At 40.6% G+C, this 24,933-nt stretch overlaps 1 protein-coding gene across 3 annotated transcripts in view; it reads left to right on the plus strand.

Annotated features, from left to right (window-relative positions):
- LOC6635427 (uncharacterized) overlaps positions 1-20,771 on the plus strand; it is a 54,295-nt gene extending 33,524 nt beyond the window's left edge. For 2 of the 3 annotated variants that reach the window (XM_015169092.3, XM_002059027.4), the window contains exons 4-7: positions 15,004-15,095; positions 15,153-15,278; positions 16,221-16,556; positions 17,074-20,770. In XM_015169092.3, coding sequence (XP_015024578.1) covers positions 15,004-15,095; positions 15,153-15,278; positions 16,221-16,556; positions 17,074-18,811 — 2,292 coding nt within the window. In that variant the 3' untranslated portion in view covers positions 18,812-20,770. Of the gene's footprint in view, positions 1-15,003; positions 15,096-15,152; positions 15,279-16,220; positions 16,557-17,073 lie in introns of all 3 variants that reach the window. The other variant, XM_032439972.2, reaches the window with a different exon arrangement.
- Positions 20,772-24,933: the final 4,162 nt, after the last annotated feature.

Consider the following 24,933-nt stretch of genomic DNA (forward strand, 5'->3'; position numbering starts at 1 on the left):
ATTTAAATTAGTTATACATACGTACTTGATATGCATTTACTATTTACCCAATATGTGCTTATTTTTTATGGATTTAAGTTTCTATTTGTTTGAAAACATTTTGTACATTGCATGTGCAATTGTTTCGCTATCCTTTAATCGGTTTATCGATCGGCAACGTGATAAATTTATTAAGTTTGCTTTTAAGTTAAACTCTTTGCTAATGGCTGAAAGTCTCCCTTCTGCTTGAGCACAAGTTTTCGGTTTGAGATGCGGGTTGAAGTTCAGGCCCGGCAGGTGGAATGCAATGCAATTTCATCGCATGGTCAACTTTTATTCATCTTTGTCAGAATATGCCAAAAAGTTGTTGAGCCAAAAAAATGCAAAAAAAAAAAAAAAAATATTCTCAAATTGAAAATGTTTTATATTTTCATTGGTCCCAGTTCGCGTCCAAGTGCCCGCCCCCCCCCTGTTGAGCAATGAAAACGTCAACACCGAAACAAATTTGTTTCGAAGTATGGTGGAAAAAAAGCAAACCTTTTTACCTACATCAAGTCCAATCTGTCATAAGCTTGATATTCTGTGGCGTACATTTTGTTCCCTTTTTTTTAACTTTTAATGCCCCGAACTCATTGAAAATGGCTAAAGTGGGCATCATAGTTTTGTGCAAATGTATGTGACATGCTGCTGAAAGCACTGAGCAGACATTCCTGATCAGGCCGACGGGTCGACTCGATTCAGACATGTCCGTCTGTTCGGCCGTGTTCACGTGTCGGTTTCGAAAATTACACAAGGGAATAGAAATCTAAAATATATTTTCCTGTTACTCAGAACGAGTTGATAATTACAATATATCTCCTCGAAATCGAGACATGCTTTTTTAAACAGATAGATAAACAATAATTCGCCCTCCCATTCTCAATAATAACTAATCTGCTTAAGGAAGAGCATCTTACTATGATATATACATACTTTTATATGCTAGATGTGCTCAAAATTTCAGAAAGATCGGAGTTAATCAGGAAATAATAATGAGTGGCAAATGTGAAGAAGAAGCGGAGGATTGTGTCTGTATGTCCATCCATTGGCGCTGTGTTCAGCGTGTCTGCTAGTCGAGCATGCCCAAATAGAGCACTTTAACCTGTTTTATATGTTGTTTGTTTTCTGCAAATTAACATTTTCGCATAAAACTGTCAGAGAATTTCGACCGCAGTCTGTCAATTAATAACAAGTTATGTGAATCTAAAAATGAACAGATAAGAACAGGAACCGGCCATGGGATTTATAACTGGCTTAGCTGTAAGCTTCTGCGTCTTTTCGATATTCGGCAAATGAAACTCAAAAGGTGCAAATGCTCGCACAACAATGCAGGGACGTGCATGCAGAGTCCTGTTAGTGCTGGCCACACCCTTGGCGAACAACAACTTGGACAGAGTTTATTTATTTGTTTACGACGATTCCATTGTTGTTGTTCTCCTTGTTGTTGTTGTTGTTGTTGTTGTTGAGCAAGGTCTTGTTACGAATATCCGCTTGCCCGCATTGACTTTGGCACGAAGCGTTTCCTAATCCGCAGGCCATCACCCACGCTCTGCGCCCCATCCTCATTATTAACCATTGAACTTACCCGGATATGCGCTTGGAAAGCGAAATTATGCTACAGGCCACGAGTCATGAAAATAGAAGTCACTACGCAAAAAGAAACGGCAAATCGTAAACAAGCGTGGCAACACGACAGCGGGAGCGAAGGAGGGGCGGAAGGGGGGACCATGCCAAAGGCGGGGCTATGCTAAAATTCTTGTGTGACCCGAAATGAATATTCTAGGTTCAGTTGGCAATATATAAGTGTGCGTGTGTATTACATTTTATGTGGGGGATCACGAGCTTCAAAGGGGCACGAGATTGAACTTGGAATTAGAAAAAGCATCTCCCACGATCCCCAGTTGATGCAGGTCAACTTTGAAGATGTTGATTGGCATTTGAAGCCAACATTTATCCTGGATTATAGCTTAATGTGTTGGCTTATTTAAATACAATACGAAAAATTGCTTATCCAATAGTGTGGCTATTAATGCGCGAGATTATTAATTGAATTTCCATTAAGCATCTAATATATCTGTGCTACAAGCGAGCTTTCTATCAACTAAATTAAAAAGAAATTGATTCATGCCAGAATATTAAACCGTTAAGAGTTGTTCAAAGTTAAAGTTAAAACCAAATCGTTTGATGGTGTTTTGACTAGTTCCCAAACAAAATAAATCATAGAACAACGTACTGTTGCTGCTTTTGGACTTTTGTATTGAGAATTGTCTTTTCTGAAATCAACACAAATTTGGTTAAGCATATTGTTTTACATAGATGGGTCTGGTTATTCGCTAAGAATCACCACCAAATATTGGATTACTATTCAATTTTTGTAGAGTTTAAGGTCAGAGCTGAATCGCACGACTTTATGACGTTTCGGTCCATTTGCCTGCTTCAGACACGGCTTCAAGGATTTGGCAACATCCTTAGCCTGGCCGGGCTCCGACGACTTGCGCTTGCTTGGCATGGAGACAACATTTTTATACGAGGTCACCGACGCCCCCCGAATCCGGTCCGTTGCGCCCAACCGTGGTAGCTTTCGATTGGATCCCCTGAAGATCGAGTAGAGCTGTGTAGTCTCCTTTAGCGGGAAATGGAGCGACCCAAGTGCCAGCTTCTTTTGCATTCCGTTGAAATTGATATGCAAAGTATTTGACATGTCAACTAGCTGGTGTATGTCCGCGGGTGGTTGCCAGCCCGGCCCCAGAACGTTGCCAGAGTGTTCCCGGAAACTTGACGCCGACGATGATTATAAGCGCGAAATTCAACCGAAAATGTTGTGACGGAAAATGAATAACAAAGCTTATAAGCCCAAAACAAAATAAATCTACTATTCACCAACAATATGTCGACCTATCAAATTTTTCATTCTGCTCAGCTACTTAGTTGTTGCCTCATGACTCAGAAAGCGATGTCTATGTAATTTTAAAGGGTATTTAAGATATGACTAGCCTTCAAATATGGAATGCAGTTGCGACAGCGATAGCATAGATAAGTTGGCAGCATCTTATCAAGCATTTGGCAACGCAGATCAAGCAATTTAAATACTCTGTTGAGAAACTGATAGAGAGTATATTCGCCCGTATATGATAATTTAAATATATGCTCATGCATTTCCGGTACTCAGGTGAAATGTTCAAGTTCTTACACTGTGAACAGAGCATTGCGCAGTCGGTCACACGATAGTGCGATGTTCCTACTGTAACTGCCTGCTGTGCACATCTCTGTCAGGCTTTGACACACAGCTTAGCTAATTAGAATATGAGAAGAAAAGTAAAAATTTGCCTGCCTACTCATTAATGCGGCTGTTAAAGTTAACAAGTAGACAAGAAGTGGGAGGAAGCGAGCTTTTTTAATTGAAATCTTCTGTTGCGCCTCAAATTGCAAATTCCTTTTGATATTTAAAGTTTGAAAAAGTACTGACAAATAGTTTAAATAGAAACTTTTGCGCAGTAGCATTTGAATGCATAGCTGCTGTATTGTAGCTCTTTTATGTAGGAGCATTCAAAAACCGAATGTAATCAAATGTTTCCTTGGTATTTGCTTTGCGGACTAATATAACAATTTTGTAAAAGTTGCACACACATGACCGTAAATGCGACTTCCGCTCCAGCCGGAAATCGAAGTGGCCCGCCGGCGGGTGCCCCATTCGGTTGCGTATTTTCCTTTCATTTTCTCTCTCTCTTTCTCTCTCTCTCTCTCTCTGCCTCGCTTTTTATCATAACCATCATTATTGTTATTATTATGAATGTAACTATGTTAGCAGCCCAACCATTCTGTTTGCGCGTGTGTGCTTGTCTAAGGCTTATTAAATTCCCATTTACCGGGCGGCACAGGCGGCCCATGCAAATTGCGCTCTCAGTCAAAGAAAATTAGCTGAGTTCTCTCTTGGCCACGGGCCATGTGCTGATTGCATTGATGAAAGTAAAAGCCACGGCAACAACAAGGAGAAACTCTCCTCCTCTCTCTCTGCAACGAGACACATGCATGCATGTGTGTATGCATGCGCCCGGTCCTTGCCAAATATGATTGCCATGCATACGATTAAGTTAACAAAACATTTCCGGAAACTGAAAGAGGTGAGGTTTTTCAGGTGAAGAGAAGCCAAGTCCCATTTGTAGATGTTAATATCGAATAGCAGGTCGACTCAGTTAACATATATATACATTTCAATCGCTCATGATAGTCAACTCATACCCAAGGATTTTTAAGAGAATTCTTTTTTTTTTTGGAAAATGGCGGTCAAAGTTTCAAGTTTCTTCCGTTTCCAGATGCAAGCTTATTTTCAAATATCTACATAAAAACTTAATAAATACGAACTTTTAATTATAAATTTAATTATAATATGAAACGTGGAGAAAAAGAGCGTGAATTGGGTAGAAAATTGATGTCCAAAATTTGAGGCAAATAACTGGCTCAGACCATGACGGGCAACACGAGCTAGTATATTAATGCGTACATGCACTTGAAATTACAGAATCGTGGTCGAACGACATTTACTTAGCACAAGCATGCTCCGTAAGTAGAGCAGGAGAGGCTAGTCACCTTGCCAGTGGACAGGGGGGCTGCACAAGACATGCTCTGCAAGGAAACATGCGGCGTAGGGTTAAGAAAATATGTAGCATACTTATGAGGGGCAAATATCAACTGAAGCTCCGTGGTGATTTCCTTTGTGGTTTTCTTGTTATTAATGGACAAATGTGTATTGCTTTCAATGGAAAATCTAAAAGGCAAGCAACACACGCTCCGCTGCAGAGGCAGCTGCAGCGGATGCCCCCCGTCGCTATGCCACAAGCTGAAATACTTGTAGATTTGTGGCACATAAAATACCAATTCAAAATTCGCCCGACTTTTGCTTGTATGTGCTGTTTACCAGCTGCACACCGCAAGATGCGAACCTGCCACCGAATGGGCCAGACGGGGACAGCTCGGCATTATTTCGCAGTGATTCGCCGCAATTTTAATGGCTTAGCTGTTGTGCGAATTGCGTGGCAATGGCCAACGAGCTCTCATTGATTTTATGCATCCCACAATCGCTGGTTCGCTGCCTCGCTGCCTCGCTGCTCCGCAGGCAATCAATTTTTATTGCCCCAGCAGCCAACAGCTGGAGCCCAATGACAGCTGCTCTAATAAGATGAAAACATCTCCACAACCAAAAACCCGGAATGTGCTTGCTTCAGCCAGTCCCAGCCGTCAAGAGGACATTTCACAAATTTCATATGCATGCAGGTAAAATTTGTTGTTGCCCTTGCCTTTGCCTCTGCCCTCGCATCCCTATCCACCGACGTTTCCAAATTTCGGATAAATGTTTTACATATTGTAAAATAACAATATAAAAATGTAGCTCACGCAGCAACCTGGGTTACTCTGAAAGTAATCGTATGGGTATTGTAAAGGAAGCAAGAATGTAAACTAATATATACTTACAAGAAAATCTGCTAAGGAGTCGAAATTAATTCGATTTGGGATTCACCATTGACACAAACTTTTATTAAGGTTTTGATTGTAATTAAGAAATTAAACCTTTTCGAAATTAAGATGTATTATTCTCTTTAGTCATAATTGCCCGCTGTACTGAAAATATGTAAAATCTCGCATATTTTTGCATACAAAATTCGGGCTAAATTCGATCTCTATCAAAAATATCATATCATAATATTTATAGATTGATATCTCGGCAAATTGAGTTTCTATTATGCTTACTTTTGTATAGACCCTCGCATGTTTTGTTAAAAGCTTGCCCGGGCTTGACTGGGCGGGACGCAGCATTCTACTTAAGATGGCATCTAAAATGTTCCTCTAATATTTATGTACTCTAATGTGCGTATGGGTGTGCGTGTGTGTGTGTGTGTGTGTGTGTGTGTGTAAGTGTGTATGTTTGCTTCTGGGGGTGAGCACCTTGAGTTGTTGAGCACTTCAGTAAAGTCCTGACAATATTATATGCCAATGCGTCTTCCCGTTCAAGTGGTTGGCCCCAGTTGATGATTTTGTTGCTGCTCATCTTATGGTCATATCGTAAGCGGCTTATTTTTGCAAACAATTTGTTATTGCTGCTGTTGTTGTTGTTCTTTTTGTTGCCTTTGTTCAACTGGCTACATATGCAATATCCAAAAGAGGAAAATAAATTCCAAACTGTGCAATGCATTCGTAATGAATTTTTTTTGCCAACTGCAAAGCTGTAAAAAATACGTACAGTGGGCGACCGAAGTGCAGGTACACCAAATAAGCTTTAAGAAAAGTAGCCACTTCTTTATAAAGGGTATTATATTTTTGTTCTGAAGTGCATAACGCATGGAAGGAAACATCTCAGACTCCATCAAGTATATATATTCTTGAACGACAGCCATGTTGATATAACCATGTCGGTCTGCCTTCCTTCTTTCCTTCCTGGCAATACATGTACATAAAGTATGTAACATTCCAACGGATCGGACTGCCTATAGCTTTCACAGAAATGATCCACGTCTGGAATAACGCAGATATAGCTGTCTTTCTAGAAGTTAGCTGCGTGGTGCCACACTTACATGGCGCACTGTATAATGATTCTGATAAGCAACCGATTTCAATATAAAGTTCTTAGAATACTTATTCATCTATTCTGGCAAATATAAGAAGTCCATTATCAGCCCATACACATGCATGCATGCACTAAGACATCAGAACCGTGTCAAGCCGTATAAACTCACATTTGAAGGTCACATGGATGGGGAGGGGCGGGTATCGAAGGGAAATTCGATAAAGAAAATGACCTTTTGTGCTCCAAGCAGAAAGTGTCTGAAGGGTGCACAAGCTGCCCACGTATCATTCACTTAGTTTATACAACTTTAGACTTTCTATCTTTCTCTCTCTCACAATTTCCCAGAACCGAATCTCATCTGCATTTTGCGCAGAGTTGTGCCGGGGGGGGGGGTCAATGAGGACAAGTAACATGTAGACGAGTACAAGACAGCGGGAATACAAGTGCAAACACAAATATAAATACAGATACAAATAGACAATACAGTTAGAAGTGCACAAACACTTCTGACAAAGTTAATGTGCATGTGTGTTGAGCAATTGTATTACACTCATGCACACTCACGCACACACACGCACGCACACACACGCACAGGCGCACCCATATTGGCCAAATGTCTCCTGGTGCCATTGTCAGCAGTTTTTGGGAAGCAACCACTTGTTGTTTTTGCTGTTGTGGTTGTTGTTGTTGTTGTCGTTGTTGTTGTTATTATTGTTGTTGATTGTGTGCTGTTATTGTCTGGCAGTGCCCCACGCTGTTATGCACATAAGCATAAAATATTAATACCGTCAACTTCCATAGCAGCAAAAACAGTCAAAAACAAAAAAAAAAAAAGAAAAAACAAAATATGCAAAAGCTAATAACAAGTGGGAGTGCTCTAAACGAGTAGAGTACCCGACGAGTAAATACCCATCACCTGGCCGGGCGAGAACAATTGCAGCAACTTCTTCTCTCGGATCTAAGAAAGATCTGCTCCCGATTTATTATTCCATGTTTATCTTTTGATCTTAAGAAAACATATAAATGGGGCAAAAAATCACTGGACACCAACAGAACTATAAATAGATACCTTATACTAACGTTGTAGAGTACAGGGTATAAAGTGAAATACAAAGAAAAGGAAATCAAGTGAAAAAGAGTATAAAAATGATATGAGAACACAATATAAAATATATGCAGAAAATGCGCTCGGACAAGAGCAAAATTCCTAACTTAATTAATTTTTGCAGCTCACATTAAATCCTTTTACACAGACCAAGTGTCTGTTAATTAATATACCAATTAATCGATGGCCTAATTATGCTTTTTAATGACTTCAAGGTACTGCGACCGCGTTCAGATTGAGTTAACATTATGCTCTGGGCTTTTGGCTAACTATTTTTTAATGCCAAGCTATAAAGTTGCGCAGCTAGCTGTCGTCTGACTCTTAGCTCCCCACACTCTGACACTATTTGAATTGAGATGAAATGAGTCACATTGGTTCGCTTAAGCTTTCAGTTGCCGCAGCAACTACTCGTGCTTCTTACCAAAAACGAATATCTTATGTAAACATCTACATAATATCGTGCACTCAATTTTGTAACAAATAGTTGCCGAGAAACGATAAATAGCATTTACCTGAAAGCCAAAAATATATTAAAGTACAAACTATCGAGCTAATCTTGTAGCAAACGGGGAGCTCTAGCACTGGAATGAGTTTCTGTGCGCGCTCGTCAATAGAAACAGAGTATATTGGGCTTGTGCAAAGTCTGTCTTGTTCTTGTTCGACCGATTTGTAATTTTCATATCTCTTTATGACTGACTGACAGACTAACTAATTGACCAATTGATTGGCGATTAACGCATGGCCCAAGCCGTAAGAGGAAGCTGAAGTTTTCACTGACGAGGTTACTGGAAAATTCTAGCCGCAAGTGTGGAAAAATCGTGAAAAACGGTTGTATAAAACTTGTTCGCTTACCGAACTGATGGTAAACGAAAACATGTTTTCTTGATGTTCTTTCTTAACATTTACCGCTCTTAGATTAAAAATGCTGTTCAAAAGTTTAATAGCCGAAAGTTTATATATTTCGGCTTCGAGATTCTCGCCACAAGAGGCGAGGTTTAGGTTCTTTATTTGATACTCGTGGACTTCAAGATGGTACGGGTAGACTTAAACTTTCGACGGATAAGAAGTAATATCTAACACTCTTGAGACCTAATCAAATCCTGATATCTGAAACCATAATACTGCTCAGCTTCTGCAAAGGTCGATGCAAAACATGGAACAATCGTTTTGTAAATTAAGCGCTTTGCTTCTCTTGCATCCTGTGATAGAGTATAACGCAGTCGGTTTTAGCCGTCTATCACAAGCTAGTTTGTTGCTCTTGATTGTCTACTCGTGCGTATCTCTCTGGATCTGTTTTGAAGCTTTGGCATGTTGGGTCTGGTGAAATGGTCTGACAGCTCAACAGCTTCTTTTTGGAATCAAAGTCGAGTCACACGCACATTTGAATGCCGAGTCAATATATGTGTGTGCGTGTGTCTGTGTGTGTGTATTTGTTTTTTGGCTTGTGTTTTGTGCACTTTACGACTTTAATTATGTAAGTACATAATTGTGTTATTATCATAAGCGCACGGACGCGTTGCTGGTCAGGAGCCGCTTGCTCCTTATGCTGTACGGGTATTCGTGTCTCTGTATGTATCAGTGTGTGTGTGTGTGTGTGTGCGTCCGTCCGTCCGTCTGTCCGTCTGTCCTTTCATATATCCGCAGCTCTGTGTGCGTCCAGGCCCAACCTTGGCTGACCGCTCTGCTTGGCAAGCATTTTACGGCCATTAAGCCCCTGCAGTGTGTACTTTTTTGGTTGTCCACGGTTGTTATTGCGCTTGGGGTCGTTACCGTTCTGATGCCACGCCCCTATCCAGGTTGCCTAACATTTGGTGCGCCCTTGCTTACATTTATAATCTGTGCTCGTGCTCTGGCTTCTGGCATTGTTGTCCCTGTTATTATTTAAATAATGGAATGCGCAATGATTTTAATTATACATTCGAACATTTTCCGCGCAACCAAATTAGTTTTTTTTTTTATATATATATATATATATTCATTAACAAACTTTTGAAGAAATTAAAGTAACTGAAAATGAGAATGAAATAACAAGTTCCGACTTCTAATTAAAATGTGAACGGTGATTATTGCTCCGCGTATTCGTTGTTGTTACTGACAACAACTTATTTGCTTTTAATTAGACAGCAAAATTAATTACACACACGCTGGCGTCTAATTTAGTCCCTAATTATTATTATTTTCGGCTATATTTTTGTTTGTTTTTGTTTTTGATTTTGTTTTATGTCTTCTTCAAACGGCGTCTAATTATATTATGGCTTTAAAATATTTATTATGCCTACATAATTTGGCTCTTAGCCTGCCGAGTCTCAATTTCGTTGCCAACTTAATCTTTGCATTGGTTTGTGTGTGTGTGTGTGTGTTGTTAGGAGTAGAAGATGCTTGCGGAATAGAAAACAAATTCGAATTCAATATTCGAATATTGTATCTTATTTCAGGTATTCAGCTTCTTATGTTAGCTGCAAATAGATAAACAGAATGTATGCGAAGGATTGAAAAACTTTATTAACTATTTCCCAGTAAATTCTTGACTAGAAGCAAACCTGTTGCAAACAGAAGGCTGAAAAGATGGAAAGCGATAATGCTTACGTTGAAGGAATAGCAACGAGTAGGGCTCAGAATTTCTTGAATATCCTTTGCGAAAAGTTTTCAACAATTTTGCTAATTGCAAGCAACTTTGTGCAATTTCCTGTTCACAAAAAATCCGTAGTAAATATTTTACTTTAAATTGCTCGAATGTTAATACTTTAGTATATTTTAAGGATCAGCTTAAACACAGACTTATTGAGATTTGTTTTCACTTTTTATTTCGAAGCCTTTTTTTTTAGGATACAAATATTAGTTAAGCAATAGCTCTATGTGGCTCATCCAAAACATCACTTAAAGTTCGGGAATAATTCATGATTGAGAGCTGCTTGACTCAGGTGCCAGAGCGTTGAACTAACGAGCGGCAGGACGCTGGCTCGAATGCAGCTCTTATTTTAAAGTTTCATATTTATTTATTTAATATGAGTACTTTTCACTTTTATTAACTGCACAGTAAGGAACTGTAAGAGGTCCTTGAAACTAGCCCCATGCCAGGCTTTGCTTTTAATTCACTGTGTAGCTTAGCACAACTCATTTATTGATAAAGCCTTGTGGAGGAGAAGTTTGTTGTTTCTCAAAACAAAAAGGCCTCGGGCAAAAACATTTTAGCTTGTACTAAATTATTATTAAGTGCTTTTCATTATAAGTTTTCAAAAAACACACACACACACATGCACACAAACACAGACAGACAGACTGGCACACACATACACAGACATACCGCGGCAAACAGAGGTTTTGGCTTCTGTGATATCCTTGAGAGACAATTCGTCAATGTCAAAATGACGACATTGGGCACGATTATGCGTACGAGTACTTTTGCGCCTGCTGTTGCAATTTGTTGTCAGTGTGGCACTTGCCGCTTGCCACTTGCCCCTGATAGCATCATCAACCAGTTTCCAGTCCACTTGCCCACTTATCTCCATTCTCATGCCCAGTTCTTTTGCCTGCCTGCCGCCTGGCTGTCTCCCTGTCTCTCTGTCTCTGGCTTCACCCTTGCGACAGGAATCTGCGGAATGTCGCCTCCCTTACTAGCCGCTAGGTCCGCGACCCGAGACCCGCGCCACTTGCCACATGCCGCTTGTTGCTTGTTGCTTGTTGTTGGCATGACGGAAATAAATTGTTATTAATGCGTTTGGTTCATAGAACGCCTTCGGCTTTGGTCTTTCTTTCAGCTTAGTGTTATGTTCAATGAATTATTTGACACGCGCGCTAAATTTTAAATGGCTTTGTCTGTGGGCGTGGCTCAAAGCCCAAATTAAATGTGCGGCAATTTAATGCGGCTGCCACTTGTTGAAGAGCACATAAACTGTTTACGGCTGCCGTCAAATTGATTTGTGCCAGGCAAACGGAACAAATCAATTGCACTGCTTCAGCCGCAGGTAATCATAACGCCACTCAATAGACGGGGAAAACACAGCATATCGGGCGTGGCAAAGATTTCCCAGTGCCCCGTTCCCGACCAGCTTGAGTGTTCGCGTCGGCGTCAGAAAGCTTAAATGGTAAATCGGAAACAGTCACAGACGGTGCACAGAAAACTCAGCTAAGCACTGTAAAAAAAAAATATAAACAAAAAAAAAAAAAAAACAAGTAGAATGACGAAAAAATTAAGAGAAATGTGTTCACATAAAAACAGCAGGAAAATGTCGAGCAAGTCGAGCAATCAACGTCGAAGCTTGAATATACTAACAAAACATAAATCAATGTTTATCTATTTATTTATTTATTTTTTTAATTTGTATCGAAATAACTTAAATTGTGCTCTTATATGTAGATCGAACATCGGCACATTGTCATATACAAGTCATTTATTTGTCGTTCTTTAGGCATAATTCAAATATGACAAGAGCTGGATCTTTAAAATAAATTACCAAATATTTCACGAGCTGAAAAATACTTCAATATGATTGGCTGCCCAGAAGACAATCTTATGTTACGATCTATAAATTTGCGCTCTTGAATATGCACGTAGTTAGGTCCTGAAAACTCCATAAAGATCAATTGTCAAAACTATGCCTTAAAAAATTCAAGTCGTCTGTCAGTTTTAACGCCTTAAGGTTCGTTTCAAAGTAAATAATGTACAAAACCGGCTTAATATAAGATTACAATATGCTTTGCGGGCTGCCAAGCTTCAAGACATAGTCAAGATATTGCTATGATATTTCATAAGGAAAGTGTATCAAAAAGATACCCGCAAGACTCGTTAAATTGCGTGCAGCTTCCGTTTCATGCCCGTTCTCGTTGCCGGCTCGCATTGGCCATGTTGTTGGCGTTGGCGGGATCTGTAGGCATCGTGGTTGGCCGCAGACCTAATAAAATCGCAGATTGCTTCGCTTAACGCTTTGGGGCCAGCCTCTGCCCCCTGTTCAAGCTCTGGCTCATCATCATCGTCATCTTTGTCGATGTCGCTGCCCCTTGTTCTTGTTGTTGTTGTTGTTCTTGTCGTCCTTTATTTGCATTTTGCTGTGCGTTGGCCAAGGAATGCAAAACAGATTTCTTGGCCAGATTGTACAGCGCTAACAGTTCATTACCCAAATGACTGCTGTGGGCAGCCAGCATCAGAATTCGGGGGCTTGGCCAGTGCGCCCATTTATTTATGTCGCTAAAAATGTTTAGCTCACATTTTTGAGCCCAAGTCAAAAAGTTTTTACACATCCGCCCTATGTATATTGCTCGTAGTTTACGCTCCGTAATTTTCTCTTTTAAACTTTGTCGCAACTTTTTAGCCATCGGCCCTCTCCCCTCTCCCCTACGACTTGCTTATATTGAGCAAGAGGGCTACATGTATGACTACTTATTTATTCTAGTTTGGTGGAGCCCTCTGTTGTTAAGGGAACTGCAAAAACTTTATAATAGTTGCTCATACAAAATCATTTACGAGTGTCTTTCATTTAATGCATGTGTGTGTGTGTGTGTGTGTGTGTGTGTGTATGTGTGTACTTAACGTATGCAACATAATATAGAAAGTTTATCAAAGTGCCAAGTTCCTAAGCAAAAAATGTGTACATCCAATGTTAACGAGGAAATGCCAAAGAGTAAGCCCAATCCCAGCTACAACTTTCGCTGGTCCGGACTGGGTCCGTTGCTAGCGGACAGAACTCAGGTGGGACATATTTGTAACGTATTCGGCACGTAATCGGAAAGTACTGAGGACGTAATCATAACGTAATGGGAACGTACTGGAATCGTATTTGGGACATAATCGCGTCGTCCTCGGGACACACTCCGAACATACATCGGGACGTTATCGTAACGTATGTGAAACATATTCATAACGTAATCGGGTCGTACTCGGGACGGTAACGGCACATACACGTAACGTAATCGGATCATAGTCGCGTCGTACTCGTAACGTAGTCTCAACGCACTCGTAACGTATGTGCAACGCGCACGTAACGTAATCGGGACGTACTCGGGACAAAGGCACGTCGTCCTCGGGAAGTAATCGGGACGTTCTTGGAACATACTCGTTACGTAATCGGGACGTAAGGGAAACCCAACCGGAAAATACTCGTAACTTATTCGTAACGTAATCGCGATGTAATTGAGTCGTATTTGAGATGTAATCGGGAAGTAAACATAATACATGGGCCAATATCTGCACGCTTCCGTTCGGGTTATTTCCATTAAGAATTGGATAATGTTCTGTCAGCAGCGCTTGGATTAATAGATAATACTATATATATATTATTTTCTTATGGGTTTTGGCTGTGCCACGTATGTGTTGCCAACATGCGTGCCATTGCGCCAATAACTTTTTATCCATAAATTAATTTCCTGCTCTCGTTAAATTTCTTTTGGTCTCCACATTGAACTTTCAGCTGCGCTCCCGTCAGCGAAAAATACTCGCATGTGTATGTGTAATTACAATTACGCAAAATGCCTCAACAAAACCATCGTGGTGGCATGCCACAAGCCGGCGGCATGGCGTTGATCAACGTAACATGTGGGAATGTCTGGTGGGTGTTAACAATACAATTACGAGTGGGCTGGAGCAGCTAGACCAGCAGCAACTGTAGAGGCCAGGGGCCATGCACGGATAGAGCATGCCATGGCATCTGCTACGACCGGGCCTAGGGCTAGCAGCTGGGGCCATGGCCACGGCCAGGGCTTGTGCCGGGGCCTGGGTCTGGGCCACCAGCCAGGGACACAACGAATTGAACTTTCGTGTGTGCTCAACTTTAGCGGAAATTTCATTCAATTATCTTTTTTTTTTTTATATTTTTGATGTGGGCTCACCTGGAATCAATAGCAAGTGTCTATTCAACTGAATGCATGTGCACAAGCGTATTGTCTTTGCTCTCACACTCGATACCCTGTCATTTAAGATGCAAGTAAAGGGTATATCGCGTGACTGTGTGTAACAGGCATCTGCTGGCATTTTCAACTGTTGACACAAACTGTAGACACTGGCTACATTTTGTAGTGTTGGTCAACACTAGAAAGGCTGAATTATTCTTATTTCTATTCACTTAAGATGCTTTTCACACTTATTATAAGAGCCACCACTCTAGCTGGAAAATGTTCATGTGACCAGCTTGGAATAAACTAAAAAAATTGAAAATAACATATTTGAGTCTTAAGTCGAGCACTTTCGACTCGGTTTATCTGCCCAAGGTTATTAAAATGGCAATTTTACACCGACCCAATGCCACTCATTTACTAGTCCTTAATTTGTTTTTAATAATAAACGCGATTGTGTGCGTTAATTGTGTTTGTTGTTGTACTTTAATTGCAGGACTACTTACCACAGCTGTCCGGCATTGGGCTGTGCGTTGTCAACTTGATGGATGACATGCAAGAATATACACGGGGATTGTTTCTAATCATGTAGGTTCGACGGGCGTTGAGCGAAAAGCGCATTTCTTTACGACTGTTCGCTTTCAGGTACTGTGGCCCGGCCGTCCTATTGTCCTATTTGTATATACGCACCTCCCAAGAGCTGCGTCCCCCGGACGGACCCTTCGCGGTCATGATGTACGAGCATCGCGTCGATCTCCGCATGAGGCAGAGGTAAGTGTTTCGTAATTAGATACATGACTGGAGACTTTCTTACTGCTCAACCGAAAAAATGATGCACATGTGGATTAAAAGATAAGCTGGCAAATTTTCGTTGGGTTGCAGCTATTTTCACTCGTTAACGTGGAAAATGAGCAGAAAAATGTTGCCTAAACTTTTTTTATTTACCATCCGATCGGCTTCAAACTAATTTTCAAAGATCTTAGTGAGTTTTTACTTAAATTAAGTTTTAACCTGAAGTTGATTTAAAGCTCTACATCGTTAAAAAATGAATAAGTATGCCAACATCTGTTGCAGTTCATTCCAGTGGGGGTAAAATGGGCGGAAAGCTCGTCTAAAATGTAAGGAAAACACTTTGCCAGAGCAAAGCTGTGTAATACGCGCTACATTAATAATAAAATAATACAAATTTCTAGCTGATTCATTCAGCGTTTTCCTGATTTGCATAGAAGACGAACGCTTAACGGGGTTTTCCTTGTTATTTCGGAATATAATAGCTCACATTTGGCATATTAAAATATTGCAACGGGGGAAAAACATAAAATACCTGCGGCACGTGCCATTAAATTAAAATATTAAGCGCTTGCTGGCCACTGAAATAAATTGGGGTCATTATTCATTTGGTCGTTTGGCTTCGATTTGGGTTTCAGTTCTGCTAATTGAGCTGATTAATTTTTTTTTGTTCGAACGGATTGAGATTGAACTGGATACGGGTAGGGGACAGCTAGAGAGGGAGAGTGGGTATTGGCATTGGTTACCATAAAGCAAGCGGGCAACCCAGCAACCGGGCAACCGCCGGGCACCTGAGCTTGTCCGTTGCTAATGAGCTCAATTCCAACCCAATGGCAGTTTAATGACTTCGATTTCCTCAACAACTTTTTCGACATTTCTCTTGCTCACCTTTCATTTTTGTGTTCTTTTTGTTGCCCGGCACAGGAACTCCTCGACATCATCGGAGCCGCGCACGCACAGCGGCGGCGGCGTGGCCGGGCTAAGTAATGGACATGGAACAAGCACCCGCTCCTATGATCTGTACAGCGCCGAGCTGGACGTCTGCCGGGAGAAGCGCAAGCAGCGCAATTTTGGCAGCATGGCCGCCACCCAGGTGGTCTGTCTGTGCCCATTAATGATACTAAGATTCGCACGGCTCTCGCTCGAGGAGACCTACGAGAATCAGAAGCATTTCGATTTTACCTATTTGATGTTTGTGTGGGTCGCATTTCTGCCCACAGTCATATTTCCTTGTATTTATGCCTCGCAGATATTGCCCAGGTGAGTCTCACTATTGTTATTCATATTGCTACATGTTTCCACATAAATACGCGCATTATATAAATACTCCTTGCATAATTCAACACTGTTTCCAGCATAAATGCTGCAACCAAGCATTTTGCAGCACTGTCATGCACACATAAACGCATTTCCAAGTACTCGCGATTGTACATTTGATATTTAATTTCCTTTGTTTTTCAAAAAAAGACGCGAGCGAGCAAACGAGTTTTTGCCCTCGCAAACTCAAACTCGTACTTGCCAGCGCGTCTTTAAAAGCATAAAGTAAGTACTTGGCATTTGTAAGTGCCGAGCGAGTTGTTTAATTCATGGTATTCATTTGTCAGTTTTACTGGTTTATTTGAAATGATTTGAATAATTTGATGCCAGCTGAAAGGCAGCCGTGCAGCACTGTATTTGTTGTTTGTCCGCTACACGAGTGTTTTTTTTTTTTTTTGTTGAGTATGTTTCGCATCATTTGTATCAATGCTTTGTTTTCCGATTTCCTTCCATTTCGCAGAGATGAGCAGGAGCGTCTGCGCGGCTATTTTCGACTCTCGGCCAAGCGCAAGCCGAAGTCACAGCGTCGCAGCAATGCGGGCACTGGCAGCCTGCAGGATGACTCCATTGAAAAGGACGAGCACACTAATACCACAAGCGTTGCGGTAAATGTTGCGGGACAGACGCAGCCCCCAGCCGAGTCACAGAAGCATCCACCCAAGGGCAACGCAGTGTCGCTGCGTCATGAGCGGAGTCCGGGACATGGCTTAAGCTCCACGGATCGGTACAGCGGTGCGCCGCATAGACAGGGTCAGTCTGCCGTCAAGGAGCGAGATCGTGAGCGGGATAGGGATAGGGAGCGTGAACGGGATAGGGATAGGGAGCGTGAACGGGAACGGGAGCGTGAACGGGGTCGGGATCGGGAACGTGAGCGACGGGAGCGCGGCGGTCATGTGCTGAGTGGACGCGGGGCTGGGGACGCTGGCGTGGTTAATAATCTAGGCAAGCATATGCGCGGCAAAAAGCACGATGTCAAGATCAATATAATCTCGGATGGCCATGGCTCGACTGGATCGGGCCGCAAGCAGCCGCCTAGCAGCAGCAGCAACAACAGCAGCGGCCGCTCCAAGCCCGCCGCCGGCCAGGCCAGGCCAAAACCGACCATAGAGTACATGTCCGTGTCAAACAACTCGGTGTCCAATCTGACCGCCTCCAGCTACTGCAATGGCAACAATAGCGCGCTGCTGGATGACAGCGGCACCAGCAACTATGGTGACGGCGAGGAGAGCTCCGTGGTAAGCAGCGTGATGCATCCGCCGCAGCGTTGGCCCCACGTGGCCGGGTTGCGGCATAAGGATATCTCATTTAGCGAGTGCAGCAGCACCTTCTCCTCCAGCACGCTGGAGCGCGACTTGGAGATTATCGATCTGCTGGAGCGCGAGCGCAGCATGGACATACAGGAGATGATGCAACGGGAGCAGCAGGGCGAGAAGGTTCGCCTATCTGTCGGCGGAGTTGGTCGCCAGCTGCCAGACATTGAGAAGCTATATGCGCAGCGCTCCCCCAAACCCAAGCGAGACTCCGGCTATGGTTATGATAAGGGCGCATTGGCGCTGGTGATGCCCGGCAGTGATCCGCTCAGCATGTCGCTGGCCAGCAGCAGCCAGCCCACAGAGTACAGCCTGTGCTCCAATCTGCAGGAGCATCAGCTACATCAGCAGGCACAGCAGCGTCTTGGCCACTTACAACAGCAGCAGCTACAACAGCAACAGCAGCAGCTGCATCAGCACCAGCAACTGGATGAGGAGGAGGTGCCGCAGGACTTTTACGATAGCTATACACCCGGTGGCAGCAACAATTTGCCGCCAGCAGTCCAAGCGGTGCAAGTTGCAGCGCCCGCCCCGCCCCCACCCACCTATCAGTATCAGTATACGCGTCGGCTTAGCCGCAAGAGCTCCGGCCCCGGTTCGCATCATGTTCCGGGCGGCGGCACCGCCCGCGGCTCTAAGCGCGATAGCTTCAATTCGCTCAATGGCACCGATCTAATTGCGGGCGCATTCTGTGAGCTAGATCCCACACAGCCGCTCAACAAAATGGCCGGCCTCGAGGGTCGCATGCGTCGCAGCAGCCCCCGGAACGCCAGCTTCAACTCCAATTCGGCGCGCAGCTCAATGAAATCGCGGGATTATGGACATGGATCCACGCATTCCGCGCATCCGGAACTCGACTTTAGGGAGAACATTTTTGCCGAGCTCTAAGCAGGAGGTGGTCTTTGGCAACAGATTTTGCGCCCCACTCCTGGCAAGAAGTGCTAATGCACTTCATTATGCTCCCTTCTTTTTTTCCATTTTTAAAAAACAAGTATTTGCATATCGCGGAAATACTGAAACTTTTCGAACCAAACAATTTTTTCTACTTGGTAGCTTAAGGGTAGTAGGGCTTAGGCAAGGGGAACCGGGGGGAGCGTAATGTTCGAGGGGAATTACCTTTTTTCCCAGGGTAATTAAAGTGTTAAGTGGGGCAGCAGAGGCAGGCTGCAGGTATTGTAGGAGAACTTTTTTAGCAGCTTAAGGGTAATTTTTTTTTGGACGAAACAGAAATAAAAAATTTTTATTAAACAAATAAAGCCGCAAGGTCGAAAATATGTACGTTGTTTCTCAATGTACAATAAAAATATATATAAAAAAAAAAGAATATGCTTGTACACACGTAATGCTAATCAAAAATATGATTAATTTTTAAAGCACAAAGACATTGGGAAAGCGTGCCTGAAACAAAAATGAATCATGTATTTTTAACGATCCATGAGAAGTTGCTCAGCAAAGTTGTTAGACAGAAAAAAAGAGAAGAGAAGAGAAGAGAAGAGAAGAGAAGAGAAGAGAAGAGAAGAGAAGAGAAGAGAAGAGAAGAGAAGAGAAGAAGAGAAGAGAAGAGAAGAGAAGAGAAGAGAAGAGAAGAGAAGAGAAGAGAAGAGAAGAGAAGAGAAGAGAAGAGAAGAGAAGAAGCAAAAGAAATGAAAGGAAAAGGAAAAGGAAAGGCATATTTTTAAAGAACCTATTTCAATACCAAAATATCAAGAGTATAAAAATATATAAAAATATTACAATGAAAAAGAGAAGACAAACAAAGTAATTCAAATAAAGTATTTATATTCCTCTACAGAAAACAAAAGATAACTTTGTTGGCAAAACGGTTAGCACAATTCATGTTACATGCTATATTTATCAATGTTGTTATAAGAACTAAATATGAAAGCAAAAACCGAAAGAAAATAAAAACCAAAATCGAAAAATGAAATATTTTTAAAACTCAACTAATGAAATGTTTGTTGTGTTTAACTAAGAAAATGCTCCTCGAAATAGGCACAGCATGAAATTAAATAATTCAAATGTGCCAAGCAACAACTTTAAATACAATTTAAACAAAAACAAAATATTTGAAAAATAAAATATAATAAATTATATTGTGTATCTGGTCTATGTGCAATATTTGTAGTATATACATTAGGTACACATATAATTTAGAGGCAGTGTATGTTACGTATGTTACGAATTAAATGTTGTTAACTTCTGAAAGTTCAGTTACATTTCAATGTCAATAAGAATACAAGTTAAACAAGAAAAAGAAAAAGTATACATATTTATTATCCATTACAAAATAAATGTTTATGGTGAAATATTTTAAATATATCAAGAATACAATGCAAGGTTTAAAGCTGATCCACACAAGAATATGAACACAATATTTAAAAAAATAATACAGATAGTCAACAGTTTATTGAATGTTATCAACCACAATAAAAATAAATCCAAAGCTAACTATATATATATATATATATATATATGTGTGTTTGTAAACTACACACATACATGCCCGTATACCTGTGTATGTCTGTATTAAATTAATTGCATTCGAACCAGTTTGCAATTCTTGCGAGCCCCGAGAATTGCAATCTCCCCCTTTTGTACTAAGTGTATACCAAAGTATACCAAAGCTAAATCTACTCTGATCACAACTGGCTTAAGGCCTCTACCAAATTTAATTGAGCTCGATTCATCAATGAAATGTTATAGCATTCGTTGCAGATACCCCTAAAATTTATTAAAAATAACAATAATAATACTTGAGCTAAGCAGCAAGTAATACAGGCACTAAGGCAAAAGTCCAAGCAAGCCCCATAAAGTTTAAGTCCCTTATATACTATATATATATACAATTTATATATATATATATATATATATATATATATATACATATTTGTGCTTATATTGAATACAGTTTTCGTTGTTGTTGTCTTTTTTTTTTTTTTTTGTATTTGGTGTATAAAACAAAATAAAGAAACTAATAAAAAAAAATTGATGTGAGTTAAACCCACAAAAAAAAAACTGCTGCATTGGCGCCATTTTCTTTTTTATTGGTATTTAAGCTGAACACAGTGACACCGAGAGGATTAGAACCTTGTCAAGGGTTAGTTTCTTTTCCTAATTAAAGAATTAGTAAGTATGCACTAAAATACATAAGTATATAAACGCGTTAATTAAAAAGTTTATTTGTAATTTCATTGATTTAGTTTTTTTATTTTCTGAAAACTATTTCTTCAAATAATTCTATTTAATAAATAAATATTAATTTGTATTTTAATATCCATAAAGATATATCATATAATTTTTAAATTTGTTTAGTTTATATATTTTTTTAATTTAATTTCTTTAGTTTTTTATATTTTTAAGTATTATTATAAGTGTTTTTTAAATATTTTTTTCTTGCATAATCTTAAAATTCGATTTTCCTAATATTAATTTGTAGCATGTATTTTATATTATATAGTTTTTAATGACAGTATTATCTTCTTTAAATTTTATTTATAATTTTATTTTCTTTTTAATTTAATTTTACAACAGATGTACTGGGTATTTCGACCACTGTAGCTAGGTCATAAAAAGGTTGATGCCTGTTGTTTGTCTTTCGGCGCTGGCCTATGTAGATTGCGGATGGTATGCGAATGCGGATGCGATTGGGGTGTCAGGGCTGGCCGGAAGCAGGTCTTGAGCTGAAGCTGTAGCTGGAACAGGAGCCGCGTGGCCTGTCGCCTCAATTTAATCTGTGCAAATGCAAAAGCGAAAAGGGGAGCCAAAATAATTTGCAGCGCAAAATAATTCCCTGGCATGAGCCAGGCAGAGCCATTGGCCAGAGATTGGGTGCAAATGTGCGTGTGCCTCTGTGTCTGTGTGTGCGTGTGTGCAATGAGGTCAGTGTGCGAGTTCAAAAGTTCAAGCGCTTGGGTTTAACAGCCTCAAATCGGGCGCTGGTCGCATGGTGTTGTATGCAGCATCTGCGCCTCTCCGCTCGCAGTACTCCACTTTTGGGAGGTCAGTTGGCAGCCGAAAACCGTTCTCCCTTGCATTTTCGATGACCCACTAAAATGATTAAGTACCATTATTTAGCAGGACATCTCTCTCTCTCTCTCTCTCCCTTTCTTTTTGACCACACGACAGGTCTACATATTTTCCCCTGCTTTCTTATACTATTGTGCTTCTTATTTTATTATTATTATTTTCTTTTATTTGATATTTTATGGTGCATGTCCTAATCGCTAAATTACACGTATTTTATGAGCTTTTGTTGCCTAAAAAAAAAAAAAATAATAATAATAAAAATGACGCTATAATAATTTCTTATCGCTCGTTCGACAGCAGCTAATTTCCCGGAATCGAATGGCTCGAAGAAAATATTTCCTTGTCTGGCAAGTGCTTTCATCAACAAAGAGGCTCCAAAAATATCGAACGAGCATCCTGTATTTCGCAAAACATTTTGAAAAACAGATTCAATTTTGAATAAAACCTTTTCATTATTCAATACCCAATTGCCCGCTGTACTGAAAATATTGCCAGTCGTAGATATTTTCATATACAAGATGCGGGCAAACATTTTTTGGGCTTTCCCCAAAATTGGCATCTACCCAATATGGTTAGATAATTGCAACGTTTGGTACCAAAGCTCTTTGTAGTTTTTGGGGACTGAATGTTCTTTTAGAGATTTTTATTTTATGCTTCGAAATTTTTGTTTGATTTAGGGTTCGGTTCGTATTTAAAACAAAGCCAGATATTCGAGCTTGAACAGGCTCGTGTTTACCCTTATATCATATTACCGCAATAATATCTATATTTAAATAAAAACCTTATAAGCAGGAAATCAAAATATATGTGCTTAAAAAATATAAGCTCAATTTTATTAAATTATTGGCAACATTATCTACTGATATCTTAAAGCTTCACATAAATATGTTAAATAATTTAATTTTTCTTTATATTTTAATTAATATATTTACCACATAAAATACGCGAAGTAGTCTGTAAAGCTCTTTTTATACCCTATATCCAATGAAAATGCGGAACGGATGCTTGATGGGAAAGTACGGACTTTAAATTTCAAATATGTGTATTTTGTACTATGCCAAACGAAAAAAGAGCTTATCAGGTTTTTTCGATATCACGTCCCATTTGTAATTGGATTTCACAGCATGCCTCAACGAATTTAAGAGTTGGCTATGATGCCTTTTTGTTTGACAAGTCAAGAATATTTGACTTATTAAATAATTGCTTCGAAAATGGGGAAAGTTCTCATATTTATATCTGCATTTTTTGTGAAATGCGCAATTCAAAGCGTGCTACTAAAAATCAATGTTTTTTGTTACAGGGTATTTGGCAGTCGAGCACAGTCGACAACAGCGTGCGCACTTGTTGACAGATATTTTATTGGAGTCGCTCTGTTTGTTATTTACATAAAAATCGGCGATTCGGTCTTAATGCTCTGGAAGCATTGCGATTATTCAGCTCTTAATCTGTTGGTCAACAATTTTAAAAGCTTTAGCCTTCAGCCTGTCACCATTCCGGGCAACAGCTTATTACAAATATTGCAATACTCGTAACATGGATATACGTATATATAACATATATGGACTGCTTGTGGTATTACAGCTAATTGGCTACTGCTGGCCGTTTACTGCTGCTGCTGACTGTTGCTGCAGACTGCTTACTGGCGCCTGTGTCTTGATTGTCGGCTCATTGTCATAATGTGCGTGGAACAGTGTTCATGTATTATACATACATATATATTTCAATATTGATACATACCCTTTATCGCGAGCCAATGGGGGCGGTCGGAGGGCGTATACGTGCAGTTGGAGCAAATGGCATACATAAACAACTTTCAATCATATGAAATGCGCTTTCAATTGCGATTGCGTCTTCAAAATGAAATGAAACGCGCGCGCGACCTAATAAATGTATGTCGATCACGTATACGCCATGTGGACGGGCGGCCACTGCCACTGTCCGCTTCGGCTGCCCACTTAACACTTATGTAGGTGGTGTTCCATGTGTGTGTGTGTGTGTGTGTGTGTGCACTCATAATAGTTGTCTTTCATAATCGGTTTGGCCAACACAATTTGAAAGTTGGCAACGATTTGAGCCAATTGGCAATGCAATTGCAAATGCAATTATGGGCAGCTTCTTGTCTGTTAGCCTTAACCCCGCTCTCTTATCAGCTGTTGGCCATTTATTGATATCGAAATCCCTTTGCAGACACCCGACACGCTTCCACGCATTTTGCGTATGCCACGCACGTTCCCATAAACAGCATTTTATGCCGGGTCTTTATATTTAGTTGGCCCTGTGGTCACATCATTTTTGTTGTTTATATATTTTTCGCTCACTTTTGCTGTTGCTTCTGTGTCTTTTGCCCACTTTATTTTTCGGTTTCTTTTTGGGGCAGCGTGCATGTTATGTAAGCGACACGACCATATTCAATTTGTATTTGCATGTGCCCCCGCAAGGGGCCTTATTCAGAGGCCTATGCTGCACATATTTCTTGTCGCTGTGCCGCATTTAAATTCAAAGCGCTTAAAGAAAGTGAAATAATAATAAATATCTTGATATTTAATTATAAAGCATTTATGATTGTCTAAGTTGTAGTTGTAGCGGAACCTCGGGGCAAGGCGTGAAACGAACCACCAAAAAGGCTTTGTGGGCTCCCAGCCAAGGCTGTTATATATACCTATATATTAAAATATATAACAATGTATCGTTTTATTAAAAAACCTTTCCCATCTTCCGTGCTCAGCCACTCTTAGCTGATTGAAGGTATTCAAGCTACCCCAACAATTTGGTTGCTGGTGCAAATGCCAGCCTAAATGTAGATGTAGATACCCAAAAAGTTGGATTGGGCTTTTCATCTCAGCTCAAAGCCGAAACACTTTCACAGAATCTTGCGCTTTCCCGCTATATATAGCTCTAGCTCTCTCCGACTCTCGCCCCCTTTCCCTCTCTCTCACTCTCTCTCTTGTCTCTGTCACTTACCATCTTTGGCTGCCTCTATGCGC

This window comes from Drosophila virilis, chromosome X (assembly GCF_030788295.1).
Source record: "Drosophila virilis strain 15010-1051.87 chromosome X, Dvir_AGI_RSII-ME, whole genome shotgun sequence".
Lineage (NCBI taxonomy): Eukaryota > Metazoa > Arthropoda > Insecta > Diptera > Drosophilidae > Drosophila > Drosophila virilis.